General features: G+C 44.1%; 1 protein-coding gene across 4 annotated transcripts in view; it reads left to right on the top strand.

Moving 5' to 3' along the window:
• The window catches only part of RAF1 (Raf-1 proto-oncogene, serine/threonine kinase), a 98,226-nt gene extending 75,952 nt beyond the window's left edge, over positions 1-22,274 (top strand). For 2 of the 4 annotated variants that reach the window (XM_044300657.1, XM_044300658.1), the window contains 6 exons: positions 349-395; positions 10,122-10,240; positions 12,924-13,055; positions 16,094-16,177; positions 19,502-19,636; positions 21,394-22,274. In XM_044300657.1, coding sequence (XP_044156592.1) covers positions 349-395; positions 10,122-10,240; positions 12,924-13,055; positions 16,094-16,177; positions 19,502-19,636; positions 21,394-21,534 — 658 coding nt within the window. In that variant the 3' untranslated portion in view covers positions 21,535-22,274. The remainder of the gene's footprint in view (positions 1-348; positions 396-10,121; positions 10,241-12,923; positions 13,056-16,093; positions 16,178-19,501; positions 19,637-21,393) is intronic. The other 2 variants (XM_044300659.1, XM_044300660.1) reach the window with 1 other exon arrangement.
• The last annotated feature ends 2,790 nt before the right edge of the window (positions 22,275-25,064 follow it).

Genomic DNA, 25,064 nt, shown 5'->3' on the forward strand with positions numbered 1-25,064 from the left:
ATGCATTCACTTGGACCACACACACTAAAGCTCTGGGATCCCAGTTTTTGGTGAATCCAGTTCTTGATTTTCTTGTCCGACGGCTCGTCAGGTGTTCTGCCAGGAAGGATATTTGCTGATTATGGGCTAAATGTCAGCTTTGCTGTGTGTGCGCCAGCAGGCAGGGGACTTGTCGGAGCTTGTGTCACTGCAGCACAGTGATCAAGAGCGTGCGGTATAAAGCACAATCCAGTCTGCACAATAACCTGAACGAACTTTAGCCGGTTTGGGGAGGACAAGCCAACTTACTCCTTTTTGTTTTGTATTCTTTCTTTCTTTGATGTTGAACAGCCCTTTGTTCTCTTGCAGCTATTTACATGCAAAGAACATTATCCACAGAGACATGAAGTCAAACAGTATCCTTTACTGGAGCGAAAGGCCACCTCGACTGTGTAGGGGGTAAAGGTTCCCTGAAGAACAGCACTAGCGGCTGTGCTTAACCTTGTGCTATTGAATACTCCACAGAGTCCAGTCTGATTATTGAAATCCGTTTTTTTATTATGTGCATATTTAAAGTGTAACTGACAATTATTTTATTGTAATGTGTAGGGGAAGTCACAATGAATGTTTTAGTAATATATTTTCTTAAGTGACTGTATATTTCTATGAAAAAATTAGTAATTAGTCTTACCGGTAATTGTTTTTCCAGGAGTCCAACATGGGAGGATGTCCATCCCCATCTCTGTAGGGACAGGAAGTGAGACGTTTAAAAGGTCCCCCCCCCCCACCCCCAGTGTTTTCTAAATTACTACACCGGATAGATGCAACTCAATTTTATTCATTTTTTTTTGTCACATCATACAATGTTAACTTCACACTGTGACCAACAATAATAAGGCTACTTTCACACTAGCGTTCGTCGGTCCGCTCGTGAGCTCCGTTTGAAGGGGCTCACGAGCGGACCCGAACGCCTCCGTCCAGCCCTGATGCAGTCTGAATGGAGCGGATCCGCTCAGACTGCATCAGTCTGGCGGCGTTCAGCCTCCGCTCCGCTCGCCTCCGCACAGCCAGGCGGACAGCTGAACGCTGCTTGCAGCGTTCAGCTGTCCGCCTGGCCGTGCGGAGGCGAGCGGATCCGTTCAGACTTACAATGTAAGTCAATGGGAACGGATCCGCTTGAAGATGACACCATATGGCTCAATCTTCAAGCGGATCCGTCCCCCATTGACTTTACATTGAAAGTCTGAACGGATCCGCTCAGGCATCTTGCGCACTTAGAAATTTTTCTAAGTTATTAATGCAGACGGATCCGTACTGAACGGAGCCTCCGTCTGCATTAATATGATCGGATCCGTTCAGAACGGATCCGATCAAGCGCTAGTGTGAAAGTAGCCTAAGGCAGGGTAGTAGGAGTGCTGTCATGTTGGACTCCTGGAAAACCAATTACCGGTAAGACTAATTACTGATTTTCAGGACGTCCCCCATGACTGCACATGGGAGAATTACCAAATTAATTTCTAATGGAGGGACCACAGCTTGAAGGACCCTCCGACCAAAGGTCAGTTTGTAACTAGTCGGTAAGTCCAGCCTGTAGTGTCTGCAAAAGGTGCTATAACTAGACCAAGTTGCTGCCTGGCAAATTTGATCTACTGCAGCGCATGCTCTGTGCCCAGGAGGTGGCTACCGCCCTGGAAGAATGAGCCCTAATAGAAACCAGACAGGGCTTGTTTTGAAGACTATTGGACTCCTGAATAGTCTGTTTGATTCATCTGGTTAATGTCCTTTTGGTGACTTTTTCTTCTTCTTACTTTTAAAGGGAACCTGTCACCTGGATTTTGTGTATAGAGCTGAGGACATGGGTTGCTGGATGGCTACTAGCACATCCGCAATACCCAGTCCCCATAGCTCTGTGTGCTTTTATTGTGTATAAAAAACGATTTGATACATATGCAAATAAACATAAAAAAAAAAAAGAGTCATATCTTACTTGTGTGACCAGAGAAGAGTCATATTTTCAAGCTCTGACTCATCTCAGGGTAATTTGCATATGTATCAAATCGTTTTTTTATACACAATAAAAGCACACAGAGCTATGGGGACTGGGTATTGCGGATGTGCTAGTAGCCATCTAGCAACCCATGTCCTCAGCTCTATACCCAAAATCCAGGTGACAGGTTCCCTTTAAATGTTTCTCCAAACTGGACAAAGAGGTTGGAGTCTTTCCTTTCAGATTCTGTCTCCTGTAGATATTTTAGGACAGTCCTTCAGACGTCTAAGCAGTAAAAACGCGTCTCTTGTGGATTTCTAGAAGAGGCACAAAAAGAGGGCAGGATTATTTCTTGTTCTCTGACATGATGTTACCACCTTGGGCAGGAAGCTTGGATCTAATTTTAGAATTGATCTGTCCTCCAAGATTCTTAAATGAGGTTCTTTTATAGATAGGGCCTGTATCTCCCCTATTCCACGGGCAGAAGTGATTGCCACTAAAAAGGCGGTTTTCCATGATAAATATTTTCGGTATATGGAGTCCAGAGGTTCAAAACGAGCTTCACATAGGGCATTAAGTACCAGTGAAAGATCCCAGGGTGGAACCGTTTGTCTCAAGGTGGGTCTTAATCTGTTTATAGCTTTTAGAAATCTGTTAATCCACTGATGTTCAGCTAATGGATAGTCAAAAAAGATGGCTAAAGCAGAAATCTGTACTTTCAATGTACTAGGTCTTAGTCCTAGATCAAATCCCTTCTGTAAAAAATCTAATATTCGTGCTACAGTAGGGGGGGGAAGTACAATCTGGGTGTACTACTGATGACCAGGAACCGATTTTTTTTTTTTCTAAATGTTATTGTATATTGCCGATTGTTATGGCTTTTTTGTAGGGTGGAAATAAGTGTCAGATAAACCCTGCCTTTTTAGCATCTGCCTCTCAGGATCCATGCTTTCAAGTTCAACTTCTTTAGGTCTGGATGAAGTAGAGGTCCCTGAAACAGTAGGTTCGGTATTAACTGTAGAGATATTGGCTCTTCTAGCGCCATCTTTTTTAAAAGTGGATACCAACTTCTTTTTGGCCAAGCTGGTCCTATGAACATGATCTTCCCTGGGCTCTCGCTGATTTTCCTTAGAACTGTTGGGATTAGTGGAATCGGTGGAAAGGCATATGCAAGGTTCATATTCCATTTCTGCGACATAGCATCCACTCCTAGGGGGTCTAGAGAGAAATAATTTGTCTGAGTATTTTCCCTGGAGGCGAAGAGATCGACCTGAGGTGATCCCTCTTTCGTGGCAAAGTTCCAGAAACACCTGCTTGTCTAACATCCACTCTCCTGGATAGAATTTTTTCCTGCTTAGGAAATCTGCCGTAATGTTCTCCACCCCTCTTAAGTGTAAGGCCTCATGTACACTAACGTATTTTCATTCTGTTTCCGTTCCATTTTTTTTTTTTGCGAACCTTATACGGAACCATACATTTCAAGAGGTCCACAAAAAAAATGTAGGTACTCCGTGTGCATTCTGTTTCTGTATTTCCGTACCGCAAAAAAAATAGAACATGTCCTATTATTGTCCGCATTACGGACAAGGATAGTACTGTTCTATTAGGGGCCAGCTGTTCCATTCCGCAATATATGGAATGTACACGGATGTTATCCGTATTTTTTTTGCGGACACCAAAATGCATACAGTCATGTGCAAGAGGCCTAGGGCCTCTTCACACAAACGTTTTTTTATTTCCTGTTTACGTTAGCTTTTTTTTGCGTTTCGTATACGGAACCATTTCAATGGAACTTCAGGTTTATGATGGTCTGGAACGATCCACTCCGTTCAAAGATAGAACATGTCCTATTATTGTCCGCATAAGGGACAAGGATAGTACTGTTCTATCAGGGGCAACCTGTTTCGTTCCGCAAAAAACGGAATGCACATGGACGTCATCCGTATTTTTTGCGGACCGCAAAATACTGAAAAGCCATACAGTTGTGTGCAAGAGGCCTAAGGCCGTAATTGACAGAACATTGTTTTGGACCCAGAGGAAAATTTGATCTGCAATCATCTAAAGTTGAGGGTTCTGAGCCCCCCCTTGGTGTCTGAGGTAGCAGATTGTGGGTTATGTTGTCTGATAAGATTTTTAAATGTTTTCCCCTCAGTCTCTGGCTTGCGATCTTTAAGGTTTTCAGAACGGCTGCCAGTTCTCTTGCGTTTGAAGATCTTTGACTCTCCATCGCCGACCGATTTCCCTGAAAAAACTGGTTCTCTACTTGGGCTCCCCAGCCTTTCAGCATTGATAGTAACTACTGTGAATGGACTTTTGTTCCAGAATACTCTTTTGAAGATTGACTGGGTCTATCTACCAGTATAGAGTATTTTTTATTCTGGTTTCTCTTCCAGCTGGAGACTATCAGATTTTGCAGAGGTCTGGTACGAATTTGAGCCCAAGGAACCATGGGGATACATGAAGTCATTATGCACAACATATGCATTGCTTCCCTGATGGTACAGCTTCTTATTTTCTGGAAGGAAGATATTTATTTTATAAAAGCCTTGCATTTGGGTGTTGGAAGGAAGGAGACTTGTCCTATTGAATCTAGGAGTGTTCCCAAAAATACTTTCCTGTAATCCATCTGAAGATCTGACTTTTTTAGGTTTACGAGCCATCCAAGATTGTACAGTAGATTCAGAGTTGTCTGAAGATGTATTTTTAGTAGTTCCTGTGATTCTGCTGTCAAAAGAAAATTGTCTACATATAGTACGATTATTATATCCTGTTGTCTCAGATAGGCCATGATCTCTACTACTATCTTGGTAAATACGCGAGGGGCAGATGAAATCCCAAAGGGTAGACACTGAAACTGGAAGTGATACACAAACCTGTCTATTTTTAATGTGAACCTGAGATATTGATGATGGTCCGGATGGATGCGTATTACCAGGTTCCCATACATAAGGTCGATTGTGCACATTAAAGGGAGTCTGTCACCAGATTGTGACCTTATAGACCGCTTACATAGCGCTCTAGCATAGCAGTCTATGATTCTAATGGTACCTTTGATGTGTGCTTCTGAAGTTCCCCCAAGGCAAAAACGGACTTTTATTCAAGGGATCGCAAGTGCCCCGGGCGGGGTTTACCTTGTTGGAGCCCAGGCTGTTCTGCCTCTTTTCGCCATATCCCCGCCCCAGCCTCTTCCTCTGCCCGCCCCGCTTTTCCTTTGCATCCTCTTTCTCTGCAGCTGGATCCCGCGCCTGCGCTATCCATTGCTTGACCGGGGCATGCGCACTGCATCGCAGTAGCTACTACGCATGCGCCGGCCAACGGCGAGAAACAGCGGCGAGGAGGCGGACCAGATACACCCACAATGGGCATCGCAGTGCGCATGCCCCGGCCAAGCAATGGATAGCGCAGGCGCGGGATTCGGCTGCAGAGAAGGAGGACGCAAAGGAAGAGCGGGGCGGGCAGAGGAAGAGGCTGGGGCGGGGATATGGCGAAAAGAGGCAGAACAGCCTGGGCTCCAACAAGGTGAACCCCGCCCTGGGCACTTGCGATCCCTTGAATAAAAGTCTGTTTTTGCCTTGGGGGAACTTCAGAAGCACACATCAAAGGTACCATTAGAATCATAGACTGCTATGCTAGAGCGCTATGTAAGCGGTCTATAAGGTCACAATCTGGTGACAGACTCCCTTTAATGCCCCTGGTGTGATGAGAGGGGTTGCTGTCGGGACTGATTCCATTTTGAATTTGTAATAACTGATCCACTTGTTTAGGAACTTCAGGTTTATGATGGTCTGGAACGATCCATCTGTTTTGTTTTGAGTAGTGGCCTCTGAATTGTTGCGACTTTGGAACTGGTATTATGGCTTTCGTGTTGCATAATTTCAGTATGTCCTGCACCATCTGACATTTCAAGGAGGTTGAGGAATTGTTAGGCAGAACATTTAAGGAGTAAGGGATCTGAATTCTATTTTGTAGCCCTTTTTGGATCGTCTGGAGTATCCAAGGGTTCTGTGTGTTCTGAGTCAATTTGTGACTGAAGAACCGCAGCCTTCCTCCTACTGGTCTGGTGTCATTGTTTTCCAGTGTTGCCGGTGGTGTTCAGATTTAGTAAGAAACCTTTGCCTTTCCCACCTTTAGGGTAGCTCCACCTACCGGTCTTACCCTTTCCTCGTCCAGAAAAATTGTCTTTCTAGGAGTTCTCAGAAAGGACTGGGTTTCCTTAGGCTTTTCTTCCGGGAACCCTTTTTTCTTGTCAGCTGCTTTCTCTAGAATTGTGTCCAACACCGGCCTGAAGACATAACAACCCGAAAAGGGACTGGAGCATAATTTTTTTTTAGACGCAATGTTGCCAGACAAGTTTTTTTTTTTTTTTAGCCATAAAACTCTTCTGGAAGTATTGGCCAGTGTGCCTTTTTTTTTTTTGCAGCCAAACGGATAGACTCTGCTGAAGCATCTGCTCAGAAGGCGGTAGCCATTTTTAAGAGGGGAACAGAATCCAGAATATCTTTCCTGGATGTTTTAAGTTTAAGGTGGTTCTCCAACTGATTCAACCACAGCCCCATTGCTCTGGCTACAGACGTCGCTGCAATATTGGTGTTAATTAAAGCGGACGAGCATTCCCAGGCTCTTTCCTATTCCATAGGATCCTTAAAATGTGAAGAGTCCTCAAAGATAACAGATGTTTTTCTTGCCACTTTGGCCACCTGAACATCTATTTTTGGGATGACGTCCCACAATTTCGTATGTTCTGGATCGAACAGTAGACTATTTTTGAACTCCCTTTGGATAATTAACTTTCTCTCTCTCTCTCTTCCCACTCCTCTAAAAGTATTTCTTTTAAATTAGAATTAACAGGAAATAATTTTCTTTTTCTGGCTCTCAGCTGCCGAACATCTCATCCTGTATGGATCTAGATGGCTGCACGTCCTCTACCTCCATAGTCTCCCTTACCGCACAAAGTAAAGGGTCTAAGTCCTCCAAAGAAACTATTTGGGATCGTCCGAAGTAACTGGAGGGCGGACGTTTGTCGTCTTATCTCGCCCTCAGAATAAAATGGACCTTTCATGTGTTCATCTGAATCGGATTCTACATGCATTCACATTGTTTTTGGAGAAGGAGAAGAGATTGGAGGAGGATGGGTTAAGGAAGACCCTGTCGCTTGCACCTCTTCCCGAATCATCTTCCTTAAGTAGTCTGGCTATACAGTCAGAACATAGTTTTTTGTATGCCTCCTGCAATTTTTTTCCCACAGGTTGCACACTTCTTCGGTCTTTTCCTAGGTTCAGGCAGGGATTTTTGACCTGCGTCTTTCTCTCTCCCCCCCCCCCCCCCCCCCCCCCAGAAAAAAAAAATGAAAGTAACACCTACATGCCCCTGGGCAGAGGTGTCAGACTGGTTCAGTCTTGGACGACATCAGGGCCTCCATAGTAGGACTCACAGATCTAACCTGGAGTGGTTTCTCCCCTTTTATGGGGCTTACCTTACGTGCCCTCCCTCTGCAGCTGCGATGCTTCTCCTCTGTTTTCAGGAGACTCTACCCCCTGAGAGGGGGGGAGTCAACCCTGTATGCGAGACCGCATTTGCTGGGTCTCAAGAGTCCCAGCAGGGCGCCGCCATCCTGGATTCGCTGATGCCGGAAGGGACATCAGACACTCCCATCACGTGTGCCACCTGGGTGAAGGAGGAAGCGTTCTGCCGAGACCCCCCGGAGGGGAAGTGGCATCCGCATCTCATCCACCGTGGCCCAACAGGTGAGATGAGTGGTGCTAGCGAACCCCCGGAGGGGTAGCTAGCAGGGCTATTGAATCTGAGCTGTGAGGGGAGACCAGGGATCCCCTGACCAGCTCTAACCCAAAAAAGGTCCCCCAGAGGGGTAGTTTCCTTATCTTCTTTTGTCCCCCTTCTATGGGAGCTCACACCCTATCCCTGTAGGGACAGGAAGACACTGGAGATTGGGGGTAGGGACCTTTTTAAACTTGTCTCACTTCCTGTCCCTACAGATGATGGGGATTGACATCATCCCATGTGCTGTCATGGGGGTCATCCTGGAAATTGGTGCTGAAGTGTCCCTTTGCATGTCTGAAGTGTTATATATATAGATATAGATATAGATAGATAGATAGATTATATATCTATCTATCTCTTTGTTATATATGATGTATATGAGGGAGGCGCTGTGCTGAAAAGTGGAGACTGGTTTTCCTTAGCAATACTCCTTTAGAGAGCACTGTTAAGGGATACTTCAGAGCCATTTTTTTTCATAGAAATATATAAATTTACTTTGGTAGTAGGATACAGAAACATTCCAGTTCTCTTCCCGTACACAATCCCAAAAAAAAAAAAAATTTAATGACGGCTACACTTTGTTTGTGTCCAACCTATAGACATAGACTCCGTATGCATCTCAACTGGTCTTTGGCAAGTCTGCCCTCAGGGAAGGTTTTATCAATAAAAAGTAAATGACTACAACACTAAACAAGACCAAGCACTTTCGGGGAATTTGTCATCCCTCTAATGTAATTAAAGGGATTGTCCAGGGCTTAAATACAGAAGACAGGACTAAGAATGAGCAAACCAGTTCGGGATTCGTTCCGAACTTCTCAAAAAGTTTAAATCCACATGAAGCCAAACTTTCTGTGGTTCGTTTAGGGCAAATTTTAAGAGGGGGACAGACCCTAGTATGCTATTCATTGTTTCTTAACAATATGTGTGTTGTCTAAGGGGTACACTTTCTCATTATGGAGAGGACCTAGTATGCGGAGTACATTTGTGCAGTATTGTAAGCCAGGAGATGCCCTTCTGGGTTTTTGGGAAACCGATTCAAATTAGCTTTCCTAAGCCTATGTGATGCCAGCAAATGTTACACATGATAATTTGCATATATTGTCCCCAGAAATCAAGAGGAGCGTTGTCTAGCCTACAATAGTCATCATGTATATCAACTGGTCTCCCTAATAGAAATAGTACCCACCAAGAGATTTCCCCCCAAGAACTACTAGAAAATCCATTTCAATCTGCTTTACACTGATAAATAGCTTTTGTCCTGAAAGAGCTAGTTGCAGATAGGAGGCTGGATTAGCTATTCTCTTAGTTTTACTACTTGAACATTTTTAAAGGCCTGGAAGGCACCCCTGCCAATTAGCTGTATCAAGATAATGCAGCGCCCATATGAGTGTTTTCCTTACAGTTTACATGCTTGCCGTGCAAAAGTGAGCAGGTGCAATTATAGCTCTGCTTTCCCAATTCACTCTAATGGGATGGCTCCTTCCTATTCACCTGAGGATAGGTCATCAGTATAGCAAAAGCAGACATAGGCCATTTGTATAGCAAAAGCAGACAATTGAGCAATTCAATCAAACCTCCAAAGTAACACCCAACTGAAAGTGAGACACGAGAACTAGAACATCCTACCATGCTTATACTTCTCTGAATGAAACATGCAAGCTTGTTTTCTTTATAGAAGAACAAGAGAACCAGACTGTCTCAAGAAATTTGCCTTGACTGGTCTTGTGGGGTTTGAGGTGCTCTGTCATTAGGGAGACCAAATAATATGCATATTGTATGCCAGGCGACACTACTCTACTCTTGGTTTCTAACAAGAGAATATGCAAATTCTTATATTTTAATTTGTCTGGCATGAGAAAAAAAAGCTCTTTCCTGTTTTTGAAGAAAAGCTAATTTGAATATCTTTCCCAGAAAGCCAATTGTACGCAAATTAGCTTGCCTGACAAAAAAAAGTAAAGAGGGGATATCTTATCTAATGCCAGATGATGCAAATTTGCATAATAATCTTCCTAGAAACCAAGAGTAGTGTTTCTTGGCATACAGTACGCGTGTGTATTTTTTGGTCTCCATGATGATAAACCCTGAAGAGTACCCCACAAGGCCAGTCAACGAAGCAAACCAAATTTCTCTTGACATTCTGGTTCTCTTGTCCTTCCAGAAAGAGAATTGCTGGTAGGTGGCTGCTGCGCTCCGGCCTCTTCCTCGGCTTGTAATGTAGTGTCCGTTGGTCACATGACCTTTTTGCAGCTTCTCTTTGAAGTGAAATAATGGCTGGCATTACATAGGATCCTGTGGTTTGCTGAAATGTTCTAGCTGTAAACCTTGTATTGGACCAGGATTCATACAACAGAGCAGCTGATCCTTTACTGTAATACAGACATATTTCTGCATGAAGGGTTAACGGTGAAAATCGGAGATTTCGGACTGGCCACAGTCAAGTCTCGATGGACCGGTTCCCAGCAGGTGGAGCAGCCGACTGGATCAATCCTGTGGATGGTAAATGATGGAAAAGTAGCACTGACACTAGAACACATTTATAGAGTGGTGCCCTGTGTACAGGCTCGCTGCCAGAGGACGACTCAAAATGCGCTCATGATCACTGTCTTCTTTTAGGGTCCATTCACATGTCCGCAGCATGATGTTTTGCCCGGATACGGAATTGCGGACCCGCACTTCTGGGTCCGCAATTCCGTTCCCGAAAAAATAGAACATGTCCTCCTATTGTCCGTAATTGCGGACAAGAATAGGCATATTCTATTAGTGCCAGCAATGTGCGGTCCGCAAAATGCGGAACGCACATTGCCGCTGTCTGTGTTTTGTGGATCCGCAAAACACGTTACGGACGTCTGAATGGAGCCTTAGAGGGAATCTATCACCAGCAACCTTCCCATTATAGACACATAGCTGTGATTCACCTGATTAACGTCCTGTTTTTGTTTTGTTGATTGGAGACTCCATCCTTGAGTTATGATACTTTTTTTTTTTAATGTGTAAATTAGGTGCAATTAGGACATCACAATTGCTCCTGTTGCACCCAAGCTCCGCTGCTTTCTGTGGCCAGCCCCTTCCTGGCTGCTTTGATTGACAGGACCAGGCAGTGGCAAAGCAGTGAGGAAGGTTGGGCACAGAAAGGAACTGAGGTAGCAAGAGCAAAGGTGACTACCTCCTACCTAGCACAATTTGCATATTAGGAAAAAGTATCATTACTCTGTAACGGAGCTGCAGATCAACAAAAGTAAAATGGCGTTCTAATCTGATGAACCACAGCTATGTGTCTGTGCAAACAGTTGGTTAATGAGGTCGCTGGTGACTCTCGGCGTCAATGAGACCTGTAGGTACCAGATGATCAAATATTTTGGATGTCTATTTTAGTACATACTTTCATTGCCCGTGAAATAATAGTTTTGGAGTATCCCTTTTCAGACCTAAGTTTTGCTGTTCGTCTGTTATTCCTCCTGAATATTGATGAAAAATTTGACAGCTGGGTGTTACAACTTCCCTTGTCAAAGGGGGGTGTCCTTACAGTCTGATACGATCAGCACTGATTGTACATTGCGAGTGTGCAGGGATAACCCCCTAAGTATTGATGGATGTTTATACATTTCTAGTTGGAATAACAGAGGAATGGCACAACAGAGAAATAGAAAATGTTCCTCTATGGTCCAATAGTACATCGTGAACAATACAAGTGTTTACTAAGACATGTCAGTAGTAGTGGCAGGTTCTTTTTAAAGGGGGTTGTCCAAGATCAGAGAAACATTGTAGCTTTTCTTATAGAAACAGTGATGGGTTGTCCAGTATTTCAGGTCTCCTCCATTTAAGTTAAGCCTCATTCACACGTCAGTGTTCTGTACGTGTTCTCCACAGATAGCGCACTTCCCCATTCATTTTAATGTGTGTATTCACATATCTGTGTTTTAGAACGGTCCGTGGGTTCTTTATTTTAGCACGGATGCATGCTGTATTTCTTCTGTGTTCACGGATCCATCACGCCAATTATAGTTTATGGGTCCATGAAAACCACGGATGCCACCCATGTTGCATCCGTGTTTCACGGATCATTAGGAAGAGATGCTCTGAAAATAATTTTTCAGCTGTTCAGTTTCAGTGAAACACGGATGACACACGGATCCTTTACAGACAGCTTCACGGATGCATCACTGACCACCTGCTCACTGGTTTGAGCACGGACACAGACGTGTGAATGAGGCTTTATAAGGGTTTTCCAGGACTTTAATACTAATGACACATCCTCTGGATAGGTCGTCAATATCTGATCATCGGGGGTCCTACACTTGGGACCCCCACCGATCATCTGTTTGAGAAGGCAACCAAGAGGATCGGTCATCAATATTAAAGACTCGGAAAACCCCTGCATTACCCGACACAACCAATGGACAGGTGTTCTGTTTCTGGAAGATGGCTGCAATGATTACCTAATCCTGTATCACCCCTTAAGGCCTCATGCACACGACCATTGTTGTGGTCCACATCCGAGGGTGCGGACCCTTTCACTTCAAAGGGGCCGTGCATCCGTTGCACCATTCTGTGGCCCCGCAAAAAAAATACAGCATGTCCTATTCTTGTCGGGCAAGAATAGGCATTTCTACAATGGGCCTTCCGTTCCATTCCAAAAATTGCGGAAGGCACACGGGCGTCTTCCGTTTTTTGCGGATCTGCGATTTGCGGACCGCAAAAAACGGCATGGTCGTGTGCATGAGGCCTAAAGGGGATGTTTGACCCTCAAAGCTATTTTATTTATGGCCCTGAAAATGCTTAGCATAAAGAACAAATGCCACTTACCTATTCAGCAGCAGTCCGTTCCAACACAGAGTCCTGTCCCGGCTGCTTGCGGTCTTCGGTGGACCGAAAGTTAAAAGTCCTCCATCTGTCATCATGTGCACTGCTGCAGCCAATCACTGGCCTCAGCTGCAATATAATTAACTTGTAGCTGGATGCGGCTTTCACATGGGTGGAGTAGCGCTGCTGTGATATTGGACATTTTATGAGCCACTACATATTGGGAATCCAGTTTACGAATTGGAGTTTGGTACATTCTAGGCTTACACTTGTACAGTAATGCAGCATTAGCTACCATTTTGTATATAGGCATGGCTATTGATATTCTTCAAAGAAGGCTGCGCTGTGAGATTTTTATTTTGTTTTCATGTTTTCATAGTCTCCAGAGGTGATTCGAATGGAAGATAATAATCCGTTCAGTTTCCAGTCCGATGTTTATGCTTACGGTATCGTCCTGTACGAACTGATGACGGGAGAACTGCCGTATTCTCACATCAGGGACAGAGACCAGGTAAGTGCATTTTACACATGCTGCTTGTTAACCCCTTCAGGACCCTGCCATTTTTCACCTTAAGGACCAGGCTGTTTTTGGGGTAATCTGAAATGTCACTTTATGTGGTAAATAACTTACCAAAACCCACTTTTTAAGGACCAGTTCAGATCTGAAGTCACTTTGTGTGGGGCTCACATAATAGAAACCACCCATAAATGGCCCCATTGTAGAAAAACTACACCCTTTAGAAACTGATTTACAAACTTTGTTAACCCTTTAGTTGTTCCACAAGAATTAGGAAAATGTAGAAGAAATTTCTGCATTTCATTATTTTTTTTTTTGGGCAGATTTTCCTTTTTAATCCCTTTTTTTTTTTTTTCTAGTAACAAAGCAAGTGTTAACAGCCAAACAAAACTCAATATTTATTACCCTGATTCTGTAGTTTATAGAAACACCCCATTTGTGATCGTAAACTGCTGTACGGGCACACAGCAGGGCACTGAAGGAAAGGAGTGCAATGTGGTTTTTGGAGGGCAGATTTCACAGGGATAATTTTAAGTTGCCATGTCAGGTTTGAAGACTCCCCGATGCACCCCTAGCATAGAAACTCCAAACAAGTCACCCCATTTTGGAAACTACAGGATAAGGTGGCAGTTTTGTTGGTACTATTTTAGGGTACATATGATTTTTGGTTGCTCTATATTACACTTTTTGTGAGGCAAGATGACAAAAAATAGCTGTTTTGGCATAGTTTTTTATTTTTTGTTATTTACAATGTTCATCTGACAGGTTAGATCTTGTATTTTTTTTATAGAGCAGGTTGTTATGGACGCAACAATACCAAATATGGTTGGTTGGTTTCAGTTTTACATAATAAAGCATAGTTTTTATTTTTTGGGGACTATTTAGGGGCTAATTTTTTTTCGGTATGAGATTAGTTTGGTACTATTTTAGGGTGCATATGACTATTTGATCGCTTGGTATTACACTCTTTGTGATGTGTTTTTTTTGTTTTTTTTTATTATTATTTTTTTTTCATGGTTCACCTGAGGGGTTAGGTCATGTGATATTTTAATAGACCTGGTTATCAACACGCTGATACCTAATGTATACTTTTTTAATATTTTTTTTCACTTTTAACACAGTAAAAGCATTTTTGAAACTAAAAAATCATTTTTTAGTGTCTCCATACTCTGAGAGTAATAGTTTTTTTATTTTTTGCCCGATTTGTTTATGTAGGGGCTCATTTTTTTGTGGAATGGGGTGACTGGTACTATTTTGGGGGGCATACGCCTTTTTGATCGCTTGGTGTTGCACTTTGTGATGTAAGGTGTAACGAAATCCGAGGTAATAGACCGATAAATGGATATAGATAGTAAATAATAAACGTATTATCAATAGCTGATTGTACAGCAGTGGCTGTGAATCTACTAAGTAAATGCAAATTGTACCTCCAGGTGCCAGCCAGTCTGAAAACTAGGTGAGACGCTCCACCTTCTCAGAGGAAGCTGTATTTAACACTGGCCTGCCAGATACAAGCCATTTGGGCACACTAATGAAAACCTGGAAGGGAGATATTTAAAATGCGGAGCAACCCCAGACATGTTGTCTGCTAGACCAGCGGGTGTTCTAACCCATTCAATAAATGAATGAAATAATATCAGAAGCCATAACTCTAACACCCACATCCTCAGAACCCTAATAATTGTGTTCAGTCTGACATGGGCTTCGGGGAGAGTCTATACACGCCATACTGAACATGAGGCATTTTTCTGTATTCAGGATCTGGCCTTCTGGAATTCGTAACTCGATCATATTTGGTGTCTGTATGACCGGGACGAGGTGACTCAGATTATGGGATCGTACCTGTACTCGCAGTCCCTGTCATACGGCGAAAAATCACCGTGATTCATTTTGCCACATTGGTCAGCCTTGTGGGAAGGTAGGGCAAAAACCTGAATAATATCAGACATCCCAGAAGGCCGGACCGAAAGGAGGGAGGTTCCCTCACAGCCCACCCCTATTTTATCCCTTTTTTTTTTTTTTTTAATCTGTTTTACTGCATTGTTATTGTATGTACATTTTTATCTTTTATCTGACACTTTCTTTTTGTATTGCACTGCACTATTGTGTATTAAATTAAGAAATTGATAAGTCCCTTCCTTGTGGTCTTATAGAACAGGGCTCGACAAATCCCAGGCACCAAGTCGCCATGGCGATCAGGAATTTTGTCCTGGCTCCTGGGTATTTGCCCTCACATGGCTGCCCCCCAGTAATCCGGGCCGCTCCCGGCACTCCGCCGCCTCTACGTGAACTTCTCGGACAGTCTGGCAGGGAAGGAGTTACCTGGGGGCGGAGAGCGGGGTGGACAGGGTGGCATCAGGGGAGCGGAGGAGGTAGGTAGGACACAATGGGTCCGCATCATGTGGGCGTTCCTTCTCCCTGGCTGTAGCGCTGTCCAATCGCAGCACAGGGAGAAGGAACGCCCAGGAGAGAAGCTGATGTCTCCTCCCCATTGCTCCGATGGTAATTGGCATATGGAGCAGGAGACTGTAATGGGGCACGGCGGCCGAACGGAGCGGCGCCCAGGAATAATAGTAAGTGCTGGGACATCTCTGGGTGCCGCTCTGTGTAGCCTGCTACTTAAAGTCCGGACCCATATAACACATAATACAGGAGGCAGGTCCCGGCAGCAGAATCGCGTAGCCGGCACCCCGTCTCTGACAGGGAACTGCGATCAGCAGCAGTTAACCCCTCAGGTGTGGCACCTGAGGGGTTAACTGCCACTGTTCTGCTGCCAGTACCCGCCTCCTGTATTAAGGGTTAATTATCATTTGGTAGCGCAGTGTGCCCCCCCACCCCATTAAAATCATTGGTGGCTCTACCAGTATTTACAATTGAGACATGCGTTTCAGACGCAATTTCCCAAGGGTGTACGGATTTTTGATTCTCCCCCTGTGGTTAAACAGTTATTAAAGGGTTCTTCCACTAAGGGCCTTATATCTTTGCTATATAGACATATTATTGATACTTCCTCCTCTTCTACTACCATTAAGGCAAGGGTCCAATGGGAAGAGGATCTTGGAACATTGTCCCAGGAACAATGGACAGATATTCTGGCCCTTACTCCTTCTTTGACGGTTAGTGAATCCCAGCCACTATCTAACTGTACCTTATACATCGAGTATATAGAACCCCACAATTTATTTTCAGAATTGGTGTGCGCTCAGATTCAAAGTGTCCTAGATGTGGGGAAGAGGATGCGACATTGCTCCATATGATTTGGAACTGTTCACGATTGCGATCCTATTGGGAGGATGTCAGAAGTATTATAGTGACGGCAACTCTGATACGTTTACCTGATGACCCCCTAGAGTCTGTATACTGGGGATACTGGACTCTCCGGGACTGGGAGACAGGAACTCCCTTTGTATTCATAGACTCCTGTTCCAGGCTAGGGTACTGATAGCTGAACACTGGACACGAGAGGCCACGTCCACAAAACAAGAGTTTGTTAATAGGATGAATGTGATTCTGAGACTAGAAAAGGGAGTATATGCTAAACGAAAATGTCCAAATAAGTTCCTATCTTTATGGCATGGGTGGGTTGAGTCAGCGCAGCTAGCTTCACAGGCGTTAGTTCAAGACTGTATACGGGGACAAGTGTCTTCCTTACACTCCCTCTCCAGGGGAACCACACAGTTACTGTATAATGTTTGACCGGCTGGGCTATTATAGCTAGGCAGAACTGCCCAGGGCAGCAGGGACAGTGTGAGATCCTATTCACCCTGATAGAGATCTATTAGGGTAAATAGGACAAGGGATGAAAAGATCCCAGGTTCTAGCCCCTAAGGGGGGAAAATAGTTATTTAAATAAAAAGTGGAAAAAAAAAGTTTATGGTATCGAAATCGAATCAAAAATTTGGTATCGCAACAACTCTACTCTGTACACTGCCGCTGTATATGTGTGTGCGGTACTGTACACTGCCGCTGTATATGTGTGCGGTACTGTACACTGCCGCCGTATGTTATTGCTCATGTTTGGTTCTAGACTTTATATGTTAATTTAAGAGGTTATTTTTGTCGCTGAAAATAAGGCTTTATGAGGTGTAAAAAATATATAAATTAAAATAAAAAACTGCTCTTAAAGAGGACCTTTCACTAGTTTAAAAACTAAAAACTAACTATACCTGTGGGCAGAGCGGCGCCCAGGGGTCCCCCTGCACTTACTAGTATGTCTGGGCGCCGCTTCGTTCGCCCGGTATAGGCTCTGGTGTCTGCAGCTCCCTCTGTTGTACTGGGCGGAGTTTTTGTATTAGGGTTGTCCCTTGCTGCAGCGCTGGCCAATCGCAGCGCACAGCTCATAGCCTGGGAAGCCCCAGCTATGAGCTGTGCGCTGCGATTGGCCAGCGCTGCAGCAAGGGACACGCCTAATACAAAAACTTTAACTTTTTTAGCTGGCTCCTAGATTCCGAAGGAAAATTGTCAAGCCCTGTTATAGAACTTGCTCTTTCGGAGGCAATAACGTTACCAGCAGTGTTTCAGAGGATTTTTAGGTCCCATATAGATAACCTTTGTTACAGTGTTAAATTTGGGTTGAGAGAATATGAGTATAGGCCCCTATCACCTTATAGTATAGGTGGTGGCAGCTAGTGTGATAGAAAATATTGGGGTGTTAGAATCTGGGGGAGTAAGTTAGCCTAATTCCGTCATCTAGAATAGGTGGGTGGGAATTTCTGTGGTAACTTGATGTGCTCGCTAGTATTCACCCCAGTGACGTGACCCGAGAGTAGGGATCGTGACAGATAGTGACAAAAAAGATTGTTTTACCATTTTCTTTTTTTTACTTGAAACCTATTTTTATTATTATGATGAAAAACATTTTTTTTTGTCACTCTGGGACTTCAACTTCTGGGGTCTGACCCTCTCTGCAGTGCTTTACAATACAACCTGTATTATAATACATTGCATGTCAGCTTGTATGCTGACAGCCTGCCTGTGAGACCCAGCCTAAGGGCCGGATCTCACAGGCTTCCGTAGAATTCAAGCCCTGATGCCTATGGAAGGCATCAGGCTGCCTTCTCTGCCATCGGGTCCCCATCACTGCAGCGTGGGGATCTGATGGAGATGCGGAGGGCACCCGTACCCTCTGCATGCCACGGTCATACAGGGGGTTAATATGCCGGCTTCTGTGTTTTCACGGTATGCAGCAGGGGCCCGGCTTTCAGTGACTGCTGGGTCCGTGTCGCTGCACCCGCCCGATCAGCCTGCCGTACATGTACGGCGCTGGTGCTTAAGTCACGTCCACCAGTGCCGTACATTTACGGCGGAGGTCCTCTGCGGGTTAAAGGGCATCTGTCAGCAGATTTATACCTATGTAACTGGCGCTTGTTACATGTGCGCTTGGCAGCTGAAGGCATCTGTATTGGTCCTGTGTTCATATGTGCCCGCACTGCTGAGAAAAATTATGTTTTAATATATGGAAATGAGCCTTGAGGAGCAACGGGGATGTTGCCATTACACCTATGGACCCTGCTCCCTCTGCAGCTGCTGCGCCCTCTGAACTTTGACAATGAAAACATTATCACACCTGGCCCTGCGTGTCAAACTGCAGAGGACGCAGCAGTTGCAGAGAGAGCTGAGCCTCTAGGTGTAATGGCAACGCCCCCATTGCTCATAGAGGCTCATTTGCATACATTAAAACATCATTTTTCTCGGTAATGCAGGCACTTATGAACATGGGACTAACAAAGAAGCCTTCAGCTGCCAAGCGCACATGTAACAGGCCAGCCAGTGTCATAGGTTAAGATTTTAATTACTTTATTCAAAAAAAGAGCGTTACTACAAAACATTTAGGCATGGCCCGATCTTAATTGGGACCATAGGCATGGGATACGTCTTGGCTGATGGCTATCTCAGCCACCCCATACATGCACGTTCAGCCGAGTATAGTAAAGGATGAGAGGTGATTTAAGCCTTTGCCAGACACCCATGACGGCATCTCCTTGAGAACAAAAGGATTGGGCATGCTGAAATCCAACAGCCTGATCCATATCTCCCTGACATCTGCCACTAGGGGATACATTAGATCGGTGATGGCTAACCTCCGACACTCCAGCTGTGGTGAAACTATGACTCCCAGAATGCCCTATTAATTTCTTTGGAGTTCTGAGAACAGCCAAGCAAGTGTGCATCTTGGGAGTTGTATTTTTACCACAGCCGGAGGATAGCCATCACAGCATTAGATGGTCAGCCAGTCCCACCAAGTTTGGCAGGTTCAAGAGCTATATGTGTATGGCCATCTTAAAGCGGGAGCTGCATAACTTGGGTGACGTGAATTCAGCAATGCGAAGGCTTGCGGACAATGTCGTTACCCAATGGTAACCTGTTAATGTCACCGCATCTATTTGCATTTATTTAATTAATAAATTGATCTGTTTACCAAAGTATTTTCCCCCCCCCAGATCATCTTCCTTGTTGGCCGGGGATGTTTAGTGCCAGATCTTAGTAAGTTGTACAAGAATTGTCCCAAAGCAATGAAGAGGCTGGTAGCAGACTGTGTGCAGAAAGTCAAGGAAGATAGACCCCTGTTTCCTCAAGTAAGTGGATGTGGGATTATAAATCTCAGTAGCAGACTTCAGGAAGCCATTACTTGTAGCAAATTTCACTAGGTTTATCCGCGCCTAATACTGCACTATCTATTGCTGTTTTGGTGGTGGGGGTTTAGTGTGGATTTGCTGTGGTTTTGTAGCAGATCTCGGCCTTTCATTGAAAAGGTAAAATCCGCACACAAAATAAAATGCATCAGGTTTTAAAACCCACATGGCAGATAAATTTCTGCACCTAATAAAAAAGAAGTCTACATGAGATTTGTCTAATCGAATGCACTTTGCCGGTACTGTATTAGGGGTCATTCAGACGACCATGTTTGCCGGTGTGCAAATTGCGGATCCCCAAAAACGGATGTTGCCCGCTTGCGTTCCACATTTTGCAGAAAGGAACGGCCAGCCCTATGCTAGAAATGCCTTTACTTGTCCACATGTTCTATCTATTTTGCGGAGCCACGGAACAGAAGTACCGATGTGGACAGCATATCTTTTGCGGCCCCATTGAAATGAATCTGTCCACATCCATAAATTATGAAACTGATGCAGACTCGAATATTAGGTCGTCTGCATGAGCCCTTACCCTGTGGTTTGTCCACTCTATACCATGTACTGGCACTCTAAGTATAAGGAAAAATGGAGAAATAAGCTACATATATATATTTTTTTTCTTTTCTTTAAACCAACTTTGTTTTTTATTTTGTTCATGTGTTACTAAGTAGTGGATAGATCTGGCACACAGGTTAAAACCTCCAGACTGCCACATTCACTCTATCTATTATTTAGGCTAGGTCTACACAACGACATTTGTCGCACCAATGTCATGCAACAATTTTTATAATGGCAGTCTATTGTGTCGCACTGCAACATGCTGCGAAACAACAGTCGCAGAAAATCCATGAGATGGATTTTTCTGCGACTGTTGCGTCGCATGTTGCAGTGCGACACCATAGACTGCCATTATAAAAATTGTTGCATGACATTGGTGCAGTGTAGTTGTGCCCGATCTAAATGTCGTCATGTAGACCTAGCCTTAGGGCCTGAAATGCATCAGAAGAGTCTCTATCTTTTCCTGTAATATGGACTACATTAATAAAAGCTAAGTTTCATCTTTTACCACAGTGCAGGATCAATTTATTGTTCACCCTAAGTATTGGGCCTCATGCACACGCCATAAGTGTTTTTGCAGTCCGCAAACCACGGATCCTGGTTGTGAGCATGCTTGGTTAGTTTTTGTGTGTTCAGTAGTAGTAGTTAATCTCCTTTTAGGGATTGAGTTGTAACATTATGAGAGAGATTATTTTTTATTATTTTTTTTGGGGGGGGGGGGGGGGGGTTTACTGCATATTGGGTTAATACTGCATATTATTTGGGCACTCTATTACAATATGTCTGCTATTTATGCAGCTAAGAGAAGCAGTGATACTAAATAAAGCAGATCATTGGGACTGATTTTTGTTGCCTCAGAAAGTTAACCTTTCATCTGCAGTAAGACATGGGTAGTGCTGAATATAAGGTCCCAGATCACCATTTTTCCTATTGCCTGCCCCCCCCCCCGCAGTCCAAACTGTATTTCAACGCTGACAGTGGTACCATAAAGGAAATGGCAGTCTGGACTCCTTATGTGTAGTACTACTCATGTATCACTGCAGACGATGGTCCAGAATTGTGGTGACAGATTTCCTTTAAGGTTAAAGGGATCCGTACATTATATGATCTATACTGACTCATAATCTTATGGTTGTTTCTAGATCCTCTCCTCCATTGAGCTGTTACAACACTCTCTCCCCAAAATCAACCGAAGTGCTTCAGAGCCCTCTCTGCACCGAGCGACCCACACAGAAGACATTAATTCCTGTACATTGACGTCCCCGCGGTTGCCTGTTTTTTGAAGAGACTGTCTGCACAGGTCGCTTGCGCGGGGTCTTCTTACGATTTTATTTTTATTTTTTAATAAGCTGAAAACGCTTTGTCTCCTCACGTTCATTTTGATATCATGAAGAAAATGCTGCTATTATCGCATTTCTGGAGCAGTCGTTGTGGATATGATGGCAAATGAAGTGGAGGATAAAGTACTATTTCCCATTTGTACACCATGCACCTCTTGAGCCACAAACTCGCCGTCTCTGGCCTCTAATGAATTTGTTACAGGACGTTATGTGTTACATAGGTGCCAAGGTCTCATTGATGCGCCTGGAACGGTCAACATTGAAAAAGAAAAATTGAATGGGGAAAAAAAACAACTAAAACAGAAGGAGATTCCTTAATATGGACTACTTTGCACAGTTCTGGAAATGAGGGAGAAAACAGATTGAACTTTCCCATGAGTAGACTGCTAATACCCGACACAGCATTACCTGCTTCACTCTGGTACTCGGTTTTGTAATGTAGTGAATGCTCTGCAGCAGGATGACATATTACAGTAAGGGTCTGTCTGCAGAGCATCACCAGTGTGCGTATATACGATTTGTGTGTTTATATGCACATGTTGGAATCTGCACTAGATATGGGAATCAGTGTGTACACAGTCTTTTTATTTTGGGTTTTAATTTGTCTCTGTTCTCTTATTGCATTTATTTTAAACTACAGCTGTCCTGATTACCCAGTTTTAATAAATTAAATGTGTTTCACATTTTAACAGTTTGGCATTTCCATAATGTTTTGAAAGGGTTTTCCGGGAGTAGGTTATTGATGACCTATCCTGGTGCCCCCACTGATCAACTGTTTGAGGAGGCCGTAGTGTTCCAGTGAATGTCACAGCCTCTTCCTAGGCCAGTGACATCATGTTCATTGGTCACATAGCTTAGGTGCAGCTCATTCCCATGCAAACGTATGGACAAGGACTGCAATACCAAGCACAGCCACTATACAATGTACAGCGCTGCAGCACTCACCAGAGCACCGCAGCCTCTTCAAACAACTGATCGCTGGTAGTGCTCACCACAAAAACATTAGCCAGGCCGGCCTGCCCACGACACGCCCCATTTTCTTGCCACTTCTAAAAAGGGGTGTGACAGTTGCAGGTTTTGCCACAAAAAAAGTTGTGCAACAAAATCTGTGACTTTAATAGACCACTATTCTGGCATATATACCTTAAATGTCCCCCTAAGTGTTTCCAGAAAAGCACCACAAAGCAGGCACGCCATCTTAAAGGCAGTCTGTCACCACTATATGACCATATACAGCACTTACATGGCGCTGCAGCACACCTATACATGATTCTAATGGTATCTTTGTTATATTCTTTCGACATCCAGAAGCAGGAAAAAACATTTATTTTATATGCAAATGAGCACTCGCGGGCGGCGTTCAGTGTGTAGGTGCCCAGGCTGCTCTGCCTTTTTAACAGTTACTCCTCCCCAGCCTCTTCCTTTGCCCGCCCTCCTATTCCCTTGTATCATCCCTAGGTCCGGCTGGGATCCCGCGCCTGCGCACTGCTTCGCTGGGCCGGGGCATGCACACTGCAATGCCCGTTTTGGGTATGGCATCAATTCAACTAGTGCGCATGCGCCAGCCGGCGAAGCAGTGCGCAGGCACGGGATCTTGGCCAGACATAGGGATGATACAAGGAAATAGGAGGGCACTTTCAGCCCTATTGTACTATGCATTCTGTATTAAGAATAACCATGTTATAAGGGAAAATAATACAATCTACACAACACCTAACCTTTGGGTACCAAACATGCCGATTTTTCTCACGCGCGTGCAAAACGCATTACAATGTTTTGCACTTGCGCGGATAAATCGCGCATTTTTCCGCAAAGCACCCGCATTTTATCCGGCCCAAAAACATGACGCCTGTGTGAAAGAGGCCTAAGAGTATCGTCAAACACAGCCTTTTTGATGCGTGTGAGCTAAAGCCAGAAGTGGGTTGGAAGAGAGTGATTAATATAATGGAAGGACTGCTGCTGTGTCCACCTCTGGCATTGGCTCCAAAAACTGCCATAAAAAAGCTGTATGTGACACCAACCTAAGTACATCACGACCCCAATCAGCCTTTTTTTGGATTAATAACAAACACCTCTAAATTAATTTAAAATTGCATAGTAATAACTGGACACTAAATGCTCATATTCCAGCACGGTATGAGAGTATTAATGGATTTATATACGAGTGGCACTAATGGTCTCATCCCAGTGTTATAATATAGTAATAGCTCAGCTACATTTTCTTATATAGGAGGGGTACTAGGCTTAGGCTACTTTCACACTAGCGTTCAGGGCTCCGCTTGTAAGTTCCGTTTTGAAGGCTCTCACAAGCGGCCCCAAACGGATCCGTCCAGCCCTAATGCATTCTGAGCGGATGCGGATGCGCTCAGAATGCATTAGTCTGGAGGCAAACGGATCCGTCCAGACTTACAATGTAAGTCAATGAGGACGGATCCGTTTGAAGTTGACACAATATGGCTCAATTTTCAAACGGATCCGTCCCCCATTGACTTTCAATGTAAAGTCTGGACGGATCCGTTTGCATTATCATGGTAATGCAAACGGATCCGTTCTGAACGGATCTAAGCGTTTGCATTATAGGTGCGGATCCGTCTGTGCAGATACCAGACGGATCCGCACCTAAATGCAGGTGTGAAAGTAGCCTTAGATAGTTTATTATAAAATACCAATCAATTCCTTGTTAAAGTATTTTTAATATTTACACAAAAACACAAGTCAGTCCTATGGCCACACATTGGGTTAATGCCCATAACTTTCTAGATAAACTGTAACATAAATCTGTGTTGCCCGGAACATACATCGGCTATTTCAGTTGACAGCAATCCTAACCACGCCATCCACGTGTATGCTTGGCTAGGCCGACCATGCATGTGTCCTAAGAGGGGAGAAAGCTGCTGTCAGACAACTGCCTCCAGGCCAACAGTTATCTAATGTATGTGGCCATCTTAATGGATAAAGGGCCCATTACATGGACAAGTGTTCATAGGAATGCTCATTAGCAGTGTAAGGGTCCATTCACACGTCTGTGTGTGTTTTGTGGATCCACAGATCCGCAAAACACGGACATCGATGGCACCTAATAGAAAATGCCTAATCTTGTCCGCAATTGCGGACAAGAATAGTACATGTTTTATATTTTTCGGGATCGGAAGTGCGGATCCACAATTCCGGATCCGGGCAGCACATCGTGATGCCCCATAGAAAGAATAGCTCCGCAATTCCATTCCGCATTTTCGGACGTGTGAATGGACCCTAAAGGTGTCAACAATTACCCAATACTATATAAATAGGAGGGATACCTAGTATACTGTCCACCACTGATGAAGGTGCAAGAGTGCACCGAAACGCGTTTGGTAAGACAGTATATGGGCTTCTAATATCTGAAGTTATTCAAGAATACTTTGCAAAGAAAATTCCCAGCCGGTAATCTATATAAGGACTGCCTATAACGAACACCGGCCAGTTGTTCACCA

Source organism: Bufo gargarizans, chromosome 7, assembly GCF_014858855.1.
Source record: "Bufo gargarizans isolate SCDJY-AF-19 chromosome 7, ASM1485885v1, whole genome shotgun sequence".
Classification (NCBI taxonomy): domain Eukaryota; kingdom Metazoa; phylum Chordata; class Amphibia; order Anura; family Bufonidae; genus Bufo; species Bufo gargarizans.